Source organism: Aulostomus chinensis, chromosome 16 (genome assembly GCF_037954235.1).
Source record: "Aulostomus chinensis isolate RoL2024-O1b breed Wild chromosome 16, RoL_Achi_v1.0, whole genome shotgun sequence".
Lineage (NCBI taxonomy): Eukaryota > Metazoa > Chordata > Actinopteri > Syngnathiformes > Aulostomidae > Aulostomus > Aulostomus chinensis.
The window spans coordinates 22,768,277-22,780,217 of NC_141335.1; the positions used below are offsets into that span (position 1 = coordinate 22,768,277).

General features: G+C 42.6%; 1 protein-coding gene across 6 annotated transcripts in view; it reads right to left on the reverse strand.

Moving 5' to 3' along the window:
* Positions 1-11,941, reverse strand: part of sipa1l2a (signal-induced proliferation-associated 1like 2, genome duplicate a) — an 86,364-nt gene that overhangs the window by 40,458 nt on the left and 33,965 nt on the right. For all 6 annotated transcript variants that reach the window (XM_086179735.1, XM_086179732.1, XM_086179731.1 and 3 more), the window contains exons 3-6: positions 9,048-9,181; positions 6,356-6,544; positions 712-886; positions 402-505 (exon numbers count right to left, since the gene is read on the reverse strand). In XM_086179735.1, the coding sequence (XP_086035861.1) occupies positions 402-505; positions 712-886; positions 6,356-6,544; positions 9,048-9,181 (602 nt within the window). The remainder of the gene's footprint in view (positions 1-401; positions 506-711; positions 887-6,355; positions 6,545-9,047; positions 9,182-11,941) is intronic.

Sequence of the window (11,941 nt, forward strand, 5' to 3'; positions counted from 1 at the left end):
GTACTTCCATTACAGCAGTGTAAATACTAGCGTGGTGATCCAACCGTTCGCCAGTCCACCACTACATCCACTTAATTCCACTTGTTAGCGTAGACCGACATGGAGGCACGTCTAATACAACGGCAGGTTCGGCCCCCGGGGATGCATTGATTAAAATCCTACTTTGGAGGTACCGTCTCCATGGCAATGCTCATACTTTCAACTGATGGGTCATTACTGTGGCAAAATGAGCCTCTAGGGGGAGATTGACAGGATCTGGATTGAAGATATCATAAAAGGAAGCTGCTTGGGGACTTATTACCTCTATTAGATACTGGTTCAGCACACAGTCGGGCAGACATGGTGGTCTGGTGGAAGAGATAGAACTGTGGGACGGATCGTGACGTGTGGTGTTTACTGACCTGCTGTCTGTTGTTTGGCGTGTAAGGGAGCATGGTGGATACGTGGAACATCAGCTCGTAGTCCTTATATGTGGTGTAGAGAGAGTGCGTACCGGTGGAGTCGGCTGCAACGCAGGACAGTCAAGATCTCAGGGCTCAAGACAAATGAGCATTGTTTAAGATAAGCTAATCAAACAGGAATCTTTAATTAAAGATACAAAAGCTACAGGAAGCCTCCAGGAAAGAAACAGAACATCAGCACTCAGCAGGATTAGAAGTATGTTGGCTTGTGCTGTTGAGTTTGGGGTGTGTTGTGTGTGTTTTATCTTACTTTTGTTATCTAGCTGAGCTCTGTACTTGGTGAAGCCTTTGAGCCGCACTCTCTGCCCGAGCAGATCCAAGAACTCATCCAGGGCTGGTCCAGCGCTCTCATTATTGTACATCTCCTCCTCCGTGCTCTGACCCGCCTTACAGTAAAGCACCCCCACCTTGTGCTGGAAACTTAGCTGGAATGAGGATCATGCAGACACTCAGTGAGTAAGTATCATTTCCTGTAGTCCGGATAGAGCACACGCTACACTCATGCATTCTGTACAATATGCACTCAAAGCATGTGAGTGCCCACTTTCCATCATGTCACAGCTAATGTGTAGGCCTTCATAACCCTTCCAGGAGAGAGCTGAAATCCCCTTTTGTAAAGCCAGGCTATGAACTCTCATGAGCCCGGAGCAGAACATAAATCAAGACAAGCTAATAGCTGCTACTTAAGAGCAGCTGTGGAGCAACAAGCAGTGAATTAGAAACATTTATCAGGTTCACCCAGGAAAACAAACAGTAGTCGCATTTTAATCCTTTCCGAAAAAGGAAACGATAAGCGATACTTTTGTTTTGTGGCAGCGGAATACAAGCAACAGCTTTAGTTGTTGTTCAATTACCAAAGCTTTAATGAAGAGTGTTCAGGTACGCAGGTTTTTAACCACCCATCCCCTTCAAAATGACTCCCTTCCCGATCTGAATTTGATACCTTTGGTCCAATAAAATTTGGAAAGTCAACAAGAGCAGCACACATTACATAATGAATCCACGTTCAAGTTAGCAGAATGCTAACCAGAAATAGCTAGCTCCTGACAGCACTGGAGTGGTGCCACATACATGAACAACATCTAGCGTAAGTTACCTGGTTGTCATGAGCTTCATAAGCATTGTGTGAACTCGTTTGGTGATGGCCAAAATCCAAGGGACATTCAATTAGTTAAAGTTTTTAATGCACTATAACTTTAATATTAACCAGGAATGACAGGCTGGTTATGTTCTTGTCTCATGAAGAGACACTGATTCTCCCTTCACAGTGCAGGTGAGAGCCCTCTTCACCCACGTGAATCTTTTATAGCTCGCAGCTCCCTGAGGCCGACCAAGAAATGGAGTCAAAGGGGAAACGAAAGGAGAGGAAAGCCCCCTGTTTGGCACCTGTTGCCCAATATTCACAGCTGAGGACAGCACCTTGATCTTGACTCAGGGGTCAATGTGCCAATACAGCAAAGGCATCCTTCCAACTGATAGATGATCCGTGTACTGAAACGAGCTGAAATTGTCTTTTTCTCTCCCTCACAGGTCATCAGTTCCCAGGGTGCTGCTGACACTGTTGTCATGGTGACTTCCTCTATCAGGCAGTCTGCTCGGTGCTAAAGCTCCTGCGGTGACGGAAAGCTATTATACCATCAAGCCCAGTGGAAATGGCATGATGTGCTATGATGGAGTCCTCCTTTTTTTTTAATCCTGCGTTATATGGGGTCACTTAACCTCGTGCTCCTCTTAACGGACTGGACTATGCGAGGTCAATCACACGGCCCCTTGGTGGGAATTTGTCACTGCCAGCAAAGTGCAAACAACACATAACACAAGCCTGGGTAAGACTCGCTGTGTGGCTGCATGTCCTTTTAGTGGCATCACCATCTAATAAATTAGAGCATCCAGAGACAAACAGCTTTATTCACTCATATAAAATGAGATGGACAACATAATAGGAATACCTCTCCGTAGTTCAACAAATTGAACAGTATAATCCTTATAAAGGGTGGATTTATTGCAGGGATCCTCATAGCCTATGAACAGGGGCATTGTCTCCCTCTTTTACACGTCACCCTTTCAATCTCCTCAACAACAACAAAAAAAAAAACCCTCCTGAAAACACAAAGAAGGAACACATTTAATAAGTGTAGAAAGAAATGAGAACACCGTCTCCCTGGAGAGCCCTGAGGAATACATCAGTGTCCTAACAAAACACGACTGTGACATCTGCCTGCGCTGCCGTGTCCCCGTGCAACCGAAAAACTAAAATATAGCTCCCCGGACCTGGCTACTAAAATCATCATCCACCTCTACACAAACAGGGCACATGAGGCCACAGCAACAAAATGTGAAAAGAGGAACAGGTAGTGTCGAATGCTGGTAAAAATGAGGGAGGAAGCAATTCTGGTCTCTACATAATTTTAAACTAATCCCCAAGTTTGGTTATCATGACAGGGGATTGATTTCCATAAGGGAGAGAGGAGTTATGGAGCTGCAATACCAGCCTCAGTAGGAGGTAGATTACTCTCTTGAACCCGTGGAACAAATCTCACTCAAGCCTGAAATATACTCCAGAGTAGAGGTGTCGCTGCATGCATAACTAGATTTATGGTTATTTTTCTGTCAAATATCATGTGATCATTGTAAAAAATTTGAAATCAGGTACCGACTTTCTCAGCTCATGTTCTGATGAATGTATTTTGCTCAGTTTTATTGAGCGAGAAAGATCGTCAGCCTTTCTGTAACCTCATTCATGTGTTTTTGAGCAGACACCTTCAGATTGGTGGCATTTACCAAGAGGCCTGCAAGCTGGCTTTTACCATGTTCTGATCCTTTTGTTTTTAAGAACTAGAAACTAAGGATTAGAAACTGTGAGAGTAAATGTAGCTGATACAGATTTTCCTTTAAAAAAAAAAAAACAAAACAAAACTTTGTGAAGCTATCATCTAAAATCACATCTTGTTTTGATGAACAGCCGAATGCGTTTCCCAGCCCATCTGTCCGTCCACTGTGATCCAAAATACATCCACATATGCTCTCTTCTCTTCTTACATCCAGGGCCATTACAGCAGTCTACGGTGCAGCTTTCAGGGATTTTCTCTCTGAACAACTGATGGCAAGGATATTGCGAAGGCCATCTTGCTCCAGAATACTCTCACTCACCAGATTGATGGCGCCAAAAAAAGCCTTTTGATACACAGAGACTTACTGTACATCTCCACAGCCCTGTGCAGACAGAAAAAAAATGAAGCTGTCCAAACAGAGTAGAACTAATTATTCATACTAATGAAACAGGTCTGGCGGTCCACTCTTGTTTTCTCAGTTGCAGTTCTTCCTGTTCAATATGGAGCTCCACAGTAACCACACACCTTCAGGACGTCTTCTGTTCCAGAAGTAAATACCCGTTTCGATTCCTCCACTGATGTTTCAGCGGATTATAATAGCGAGCAGATGAAACGTGACCACAGAATATTTGATGTGTTGCAAAAAGATAACATAGAAAAAGTCAGGAGTAAAAGACTCGTTGGTTACTTATCATAATTACATTTTGTGAAGAGTTGCTAGTAAATATGTGACTGACGTTAATGAATATACAAAATAAAAACATTTCTTGTGAGAAAGGCAAATCATGTTTCTGTAGCCAGATCCCTACCCAACGATCACAGGTTGTTCCTACATGGCTATAACACGCCCTTTTCCCAGTTTCATATTTGCATTTTGGTGGCGCATTTACCAACATCAGCATGCATTTATGGTCAAAAGTGTCTGAGTTGTCACTCCGTCAGAAAAAGGCCGTTTGGGCGTCTGCTTCCCCTCTGAAAAACTCACTCTGTTGTCACTGACCAGTTGCTGAGTGTGTTGGAAAGGTCACGCCCTTGACCATAGCTCAACTTGCATGACACCCTGAGATGAAAACACCATAAAATAAAGGTGAGGTGGCAGATCCCATTCAAACGAAGCCCCTTGTGATGCGTTAAGAGGGATCGAATATTCTACTGAGAATATGATGGTGTTTTCACACTTTAACCTCGCTGATGAGGTCTAGTAGCTCCCCCACATTAGCCCATCCAACGGGTGGTCGATGTCCAGCTTCTCTAAAATCTAGATTAGGGGTGCTGGACATTAAAAATTTGCACTGCAAGCATAACATTAATGATTAAACCAGCAGTGAACGAAAATACTGATGTTCAAATATAAAACTGGCCTCCGCTTGGCGTTTGGTTTGAGGTCTGTGAGGATGAGGCGTGCCAGTTGGACGAGTTTTAAGTCCCACTTAGTCTGGGCTCTCCTCCACTCAAAGTAGAGCGTAGAGGGTTTCTCGGATGACTTTTTTCCTCGAATGTGTTTCAGCATATTATCAAAGTGTGTATCTGCTGAAGATCTCTCACAAACACCAAAAACCTGGAAGCTGTAAACCAGGTGTGATATCAGGTCCTTAAGATTTGGCAGGAAGAACTTCCTCGAGCACTTACATAAATTACTCTACAAGAATTCAAAACACAAAGTCTGTTATTATCTTAAGTGCACTGAACCTACTACAGAAGACACTACACTGCTCTTGTTTGTGTTTGGAACAAAATCTTAATATACAAGAGGGCCATGGCAGACACATTCTATTACAAGAGCCTATCCCCTGTCAGACGGAAGGATAGGCTTCTGCTAACAAATGTGATTACACTAATAAGCAGACAATTCTCTGATAGTCAGATAAGCAGCGCACCACTGGTGACTCTCCCCGCGCTTCTACACGTTGTGCAGTTTCATTATAACGAGAAATTAAAGGCCTTTAGATCACGCAATGAATCCATCTCTGACACCTGCGAATATAAAGGACCCATATCACTGATAGACGTTTAATTCAAACAGAGATAATGGAAGATGGCATCCTTAGCTACTCAAACGGAATACCAAATCACCAGCTCTCAGACAAAGTAAGATATTAAAAGTGTCCTGTCGACAGAGGTGTGATAAGAGTGTGGGATGCATAGTGATTCTATTTCAGTCAGGCATTGGCTGCCTTTACTCATCCATCCGAGGGCACCTATTCATCTATAATAAGTGCGCACACATGAGACAAATGCTCTTGATATCTTAAGTTAATACCAAAATATCCCTCTATATGAGAGAAAAGCCTAGAATAAAATGTAGTAAAATAGCCACTTGGAATGTCTGGGTAAGAGGGGATAGGTAATGGTTATATAATAGTAGTTTTGGATATATAGACGTTATTTTTTTAAGGACAGACATCACAAAAATAAACAGAATCATTGAAAAAAACAGTTTCACATTGTCTGATATGATGAGGATCCAAGTAGGATCAATATGCTGTCGAGCTTTTGTAGCTGTGAGTGAGTGTGAAGGGTGTCAAGATAACAAAACTGATACCCCTCACATGTCTGAATGCCAAATATGAAGCTACGGGCAGCCCAAGCCCCATCCAACCCTGTCCAAAGGTAACATAATCCATCTAACACAGACTGTATTTGTTTAAAACATGAAGAAACAGAGTGTAAAAATGTCAGCGATTCCAAAAGTGGCTTCCAGCTCAGAGCCCCGCAGAAAACACCAAAGTTGTAATTTCTTAAAATTCATTTAATGGAAAATACACAAATTTATTTCCCCAAATCTCTAACTAATTCTTTTAAAAAGCTTCTATTCATATAGCTGCAACAAATAGTCGATGGAAAGAAAATTAATCACCAAATATTTTGATAATCCATTCATCTATTCATTCTTTTTTTTCAAGCAAAAGTGTTTTCTGGTTCCATCATGAATGACAGAAGTGCTTGGGTTTATATGGACAAAAGGAGCATTCCCAACACGTCACTAGGAGCTCCGGGGAAACAGAGAGGAGTATTTGCTTTTGCTCCAGTGCAGCTGCATCATCAACAGACGTTGGTACTCACCCCCTGTTCATCCAGCTTGAGGAGCTGCTCCGGGACTTTGGGGGAGTTGAGGGCCAGCCTCAAGCACTGGATGTTGAGCTCAGGGATAACGTATTCAAGCACTTCCTTGAGCGGCAAGCCGCGGGCCGTCCCATGTCTCGCCGTGGAGGGAATGGCATCCTCCAGGATCGCTCCACGGAGTGTGGTGAGCTGAGAGAACACATGGATGACAAAGAATCATTCAGTTAATCAATAAATGTTCTGGTGTAAATTGTCTGAGTCTGTAAGTCTGAGATTTGATCTGTTATATTGGATTTCCAAAATGTTAGAAATGAGAAATAGCAGGATCAGGGAACCAGTTATAATAAGCTTTTATGTTATGCTATGTTATTTGGGGCAATGACTCCATTACAGCTCCATTGGACGGCATTAGGATGTCACTTTCTAAATAATTAAGATGGGTTAAATGAACGCGAGATGTTAAGTGGTATTTTACTGTTAAGACCATTAATGTGCCAGTAAACGTTGAACCAAACAGCTTCAAAACACCCACGCTGTAACCCTGTGTTGTTATATTGAGATCAGACACATTTATGCCTCTAAATCCCATTTCCATCTGCACAGCCCGGGGACATGGATGTCAGCAGTCAATGGTGGGTCGACAGATATTTCTGAAAAGCAGATTACTTAACAGCGAGAGGAAAGGAGAGCGAGAGTGGGACAGAGAGCACTGAGGCTGAATGATGGGAGTATATGCAAATAGACGCTCCAGCGGTTGGGGAGTTAAAACATTGTCTGCGTGCTACTTGCAGGACGAGCGTGACCCAGATACATTGTTTTATCGTGGGAGTGGTGCTTCAAACTAAGAATGGCACTGGATATCAGTGACATTTCCCTGCCTGACACATCTGTTGCACCTGAATTATTTAGTGGATGAGACCACCCAGCATCTATCAGGGAGAGGTTTCTGTACCACCAGGGACTGTGAAATAGAGCATCCCAGTTTGTGGATTAATCATATTGTGTGTGCACGCATATTTGTCTGCGCGTGGGTGTGTGAGAGAGCAAGTGAGGCCGATCACACACTGATTCTGGTAAACCACACCGGTGTCTGCATGACTGACTGACTGGGTCAAAACTGGCACCCAGTCAGTGGACAGATTTGGGTGTTTGGATTTAGGAAGAGAGAGCCGTGAGGCTTGCTCTTCTTTTCAGAGGTACTGAGGCATTCCTGCACTCTTTTCAGATGGGGTGGGGGCAACATCCGCTAGTATTTGATTTCAATGAGTAGTGGGCAGGCAGGAGATGGATGCAAGCAGGGTGGCGGTTCACTGCGGTCCAGCAGAAAGAGAACAAGAACACGCCCTTCTTCTCCATAATGAAGATATTTAACTTCTGAGGCAGCGTGGGGACCATAATTACTTTGAGGTGAGAAGATGGAGGACTATTTGGAGCTGTATAACACATTAAAATTTATCCAAGCTCATCAGGGTGAGGCTCAGAGTGACATGTTATACTCATTCACCTTAGTAAGTGGCTGTATACGCATCTGGCGCCTCCTTCCAGTACTGAACTAGCTAAAAGAACACTTTAAGAAGCAATAAAACACTTCCTGCCTGAAGTGGCAGAATATGTTACAAGTCGTTTGACTGTACATATAAATAACTATATAATATTTATATGAACCCAACTTGTTTCCAGATCGCTGAAAAGATTTACTGTCTTTTGCCAGACGACACGCTTTTCCGGTAATCAGTGTTATTACTGTCGAATGGTAGAAGCACTGTGGTGCTCCTTGAGACAGAATACTGCACATTCAGGTCCAAAAACGTGCAAAAACACAAATGTTCTGGAAACCAGCAGACCGGTCCGTGTTGTGGTTCTCCTGGAGTCCTGTGGTGCTGCGCCAGCCTGACTTTTGTCGTGCACGGGTAGATGGATGCACTGGTTGTCCAGGTGGGTGTGCAGCTTCACCAGGCTGGTCACTATTATTTGTTATGGTATACAATAAAAGTAACCAAATTGCAGTCTGAAAAAACTCCAAATCAGGCAATACAAATATCAAATTAATCTTATGCTTGACCATTACTTCTTTTACTGAAAATCGTTTCGTTTTTGTTGGAAAACAAAAGTTCTTCATGAACCAACTCTCATTCAACAGTTAATAAAAAAGAAAGGATGCAATTATTTGTAAATGAAAATGGCGGCTTTACCCTTTTTTTTTTTTGGATGTGTTCTTCTTTTCTTTTTTTCCCCCCAAAATCATAGCGCCAAATATTCAGGGTATCTTGAAAATTTAATGAATGCCAGTGGGGAAGGAGTTAAACGGTTACAAATTACAGGTAGCCTGATCATACGTGGTTGTTCCCATGGTAACCTCCCCGAGGTGGAGCAGGAGGGTGTGGGATGGAGAGCAGTTTTCTCTTCCAATCCAAAAGTACCTTTTTACTGCTTAACTGAGCCCAGACCCGGCTGACCTTAATGTGTCTCACTGAACGCAACGTATGAGAAGGAGCCTTTCAAAATATGTTGTGGGTGAATGTCGGCACTAATACGGGGAACACAAGTCAAGCAGGTGTCTTCTACCTGGCATCTGTCATAGCTGTAGTGTCATTTACAGTAAAAAGCAGAGCAGAGCAAGAGAGAGAGCGAGAGCGAGAGAGAGAGAGAGAGAGAGAGAGAGAGAGAGAGAGAACATCATCGTTTAATTTACCTGACTTGTTCTGAAGGTGACCCGGTAGTTGTACTGCATTCCGTCTTTCTCCTTCCCTTCGTCAAGTCTCTCCCGGCGGATGCTGACGGCTACAGGCCCCAGATTGTCATCTACCCCGAAATAGTTTTGATGCTCTGGAGACGAATCGAGAAAGATCAGAATTACAGACACGTGAAACATCGCATCCTCGTCTGGGGTGACACTGATTTCAGTTTGTGAAAGATTTTGTGGAAATTGTTACAGATAAACTTGTTGAAATCTCTATCAAATTACTACTTTTGTTTGAACAGTATATAAGTATTCAACATGGCATCCATATGTTTTTATAAAAAAAAAAAAAGTTTAAGCTTTTCATTCCAGATGGACAGGAGAAGTCTAATAGAGATTTGAAATTGATTCGCTCATAATTAGAAATAGCATGGACGCGACTAGAAAAAACAACAACCCCACAGTAAATCTACTTTTAAGTACAGCTGTGAGAATTTGAGCCCCTGTGACCCATCACGAACCCAGACACTCTCAGATCATGCTGCCTCTCATGGTATAGAGACCACAGTAGCATAATGGATGCATTTATTGCTGTAGATTCTAGGACATTTGCCATTTAAAAAAAAAACAAAAACCTTTTTGTTCTGCACTAAAGAGGATGAATTTGTGATCCAACCAAGTGCTCGCCGATACAAAACCAACCAAAACATGCACGTTTTATTTGTTTTTGAGATTCACAAACCAGGGGACTGATTTATCTAGATTACTAGTCACAAAAGAGGAAGGTCTATAAGCAATGTAAAAATCTTTACTTTTGCAGCACAATCCTCATATGTTGAGGAACATTTTGATCGTTACAGGTCACACTGGTAGACATTTTGCATGAATATTCATAAGGGAGGATTGGTGATCCCGCCATGACCTTTTATCCTTTTAACTCGCTCTGGTTCTGAAGTTTGCCTTTGATCAAATATCCAACAAATTATTTCCAATAGCGATTTTCCTGAATCCATCATAGCTCCCAGACAAAGCCATCTAATGGATTTAGTCACCTCTACACCTTTCCAATAGAGACACGACAAATTTGAATGGGCAGATTCACATTTAATTTCCTGGGCACCTTCATGCTCCCTTGAGGACAGATATCTTTTAATTTGTGGACAGTCACTGAACTTTCCTCTTCATCTTTGGGTCGGTTCATTTTAATTTTGTCCATTTTGATAAGAAAATGTAGGAAAAGGTTGGGGCTGCCACAAATGATTATTACATTCGATTTATGCTTTTTATCAATCGATGAATCGTTTGCTCTGTAAACTGACAGAAAATGTTAATTCTACGAATCTCAAACTGCTGTTGCGTTTTGATTAACTGAATGTCCATTTATTAAATGAATATAAATAAATCCTGTCAAAATATTTTTCTTTGAAAACGATTAATTATATTTAGCCAATTATTTTCTCTCAATTGAGTTTGTCATCAATTATTTCAACAATGAATAAGCCTTCCGTGAAATCCTAACAATGCTCTGAAAGGGCATTCGCCGTCTGAAACGTACATTTTTACCTCAAATATCTTCTTCAAATGGAGAAGTTGTGTCTATAATGTCTGTCCCTCTCTGGTGTTGGGGGCCGTAATGAACACCAGAGGTGAACTGTCGTCTTTTGCAGCACTTTTAAGTATTGTATCCACTATTATACGCTGCTAACCTTAGCTATCAAAATGAATATTATTGGGTCACAGAGTAGTTACATAAATATACATGAGTCTAGTTAAAGAGGTTCGACACTGTGTGTGTGTTTAGGAGATTGACGAGGGCAGATTTTTGCACCTGCACGGTGATGCCTTGAACACACACTTCCTAATCCAGGCTAAAGCCGGTGAGACTGAGCAGGATTCAGCAGACAACAAAAGAAAACCCTCAGTGGGGACTCAAAGCACCGACGTTCGTAACAAGATCTCAACAGAAAGTTTAGATATTCCATCCAAGCCATGTCGAGCATGCCACGGATCTTGTCATTGTGGAATTGACTATGGGGCAAAGTGCATATCAGCGTGTATAATAAATGAACTTTATGGAGGTACTGCAGGGTTAAACATCTGAGGAATGCGTGGCTTGTCAGGGACAGTGGACTGAGGGGGAATGCTCTGTGAGCCATAAGGTCAAATGCTGGTAGGAGGCTTGTCTACGCATTTGAGCCCACCAGACATCTGAATACCAACGGCAGACTGAGGGGAGACGGTGTCGACTGCTGCTGAGGAGAGATTTTTGTCGACACTTTTCTGCAACATGTCACTTGCTCACATCACTTGGTTCTGACAATATGCCAACGGTTGCAAAATGAATGACTTTGAATGTCACATCGAATTATGTCTCATCTCGGTCTTTCCTGTCACTCTTCGCCGCAGATGTGACTTCAAAATCTTCCTACAATAAAAGTTGAAACTCCATATCTGACACAGTCTATTGGGTATTAGCCTCAGTGTCTTCCCTCAAATAGCTGTGACCTATATGTATCCAGGCTTGACCGGGGGACGTGTCCACAACAGCAGCCATAGCAGAAACACTCCCATTGCTGAGGGAAGGATGGCTTTACTGTAGGCATTCTATGGGATCAATGTGCAGCCCAGGTTGATAAAAGCTTGCCCTACGGTGGTGACACTTGGTCGTGTGTGTGTGTGTGTGTGTGATGAAACAGAGGTGATGACAGACTTGTCTCTCCAATAAAACACCTCATAAAAAAGGGCAAGAGCCGCATTCACATACTGGGAAAAAGGCCTCTTTCGTAGAAACGCTGGAACATCTAAATGAACCTCACAGCAACACGAGGTGCTTGAGTTCTCCCAGCAATATCTGTGACCTGCGTTACCAGAAAGGTTAAATAGACAGACAAATAGACACTAAGTAG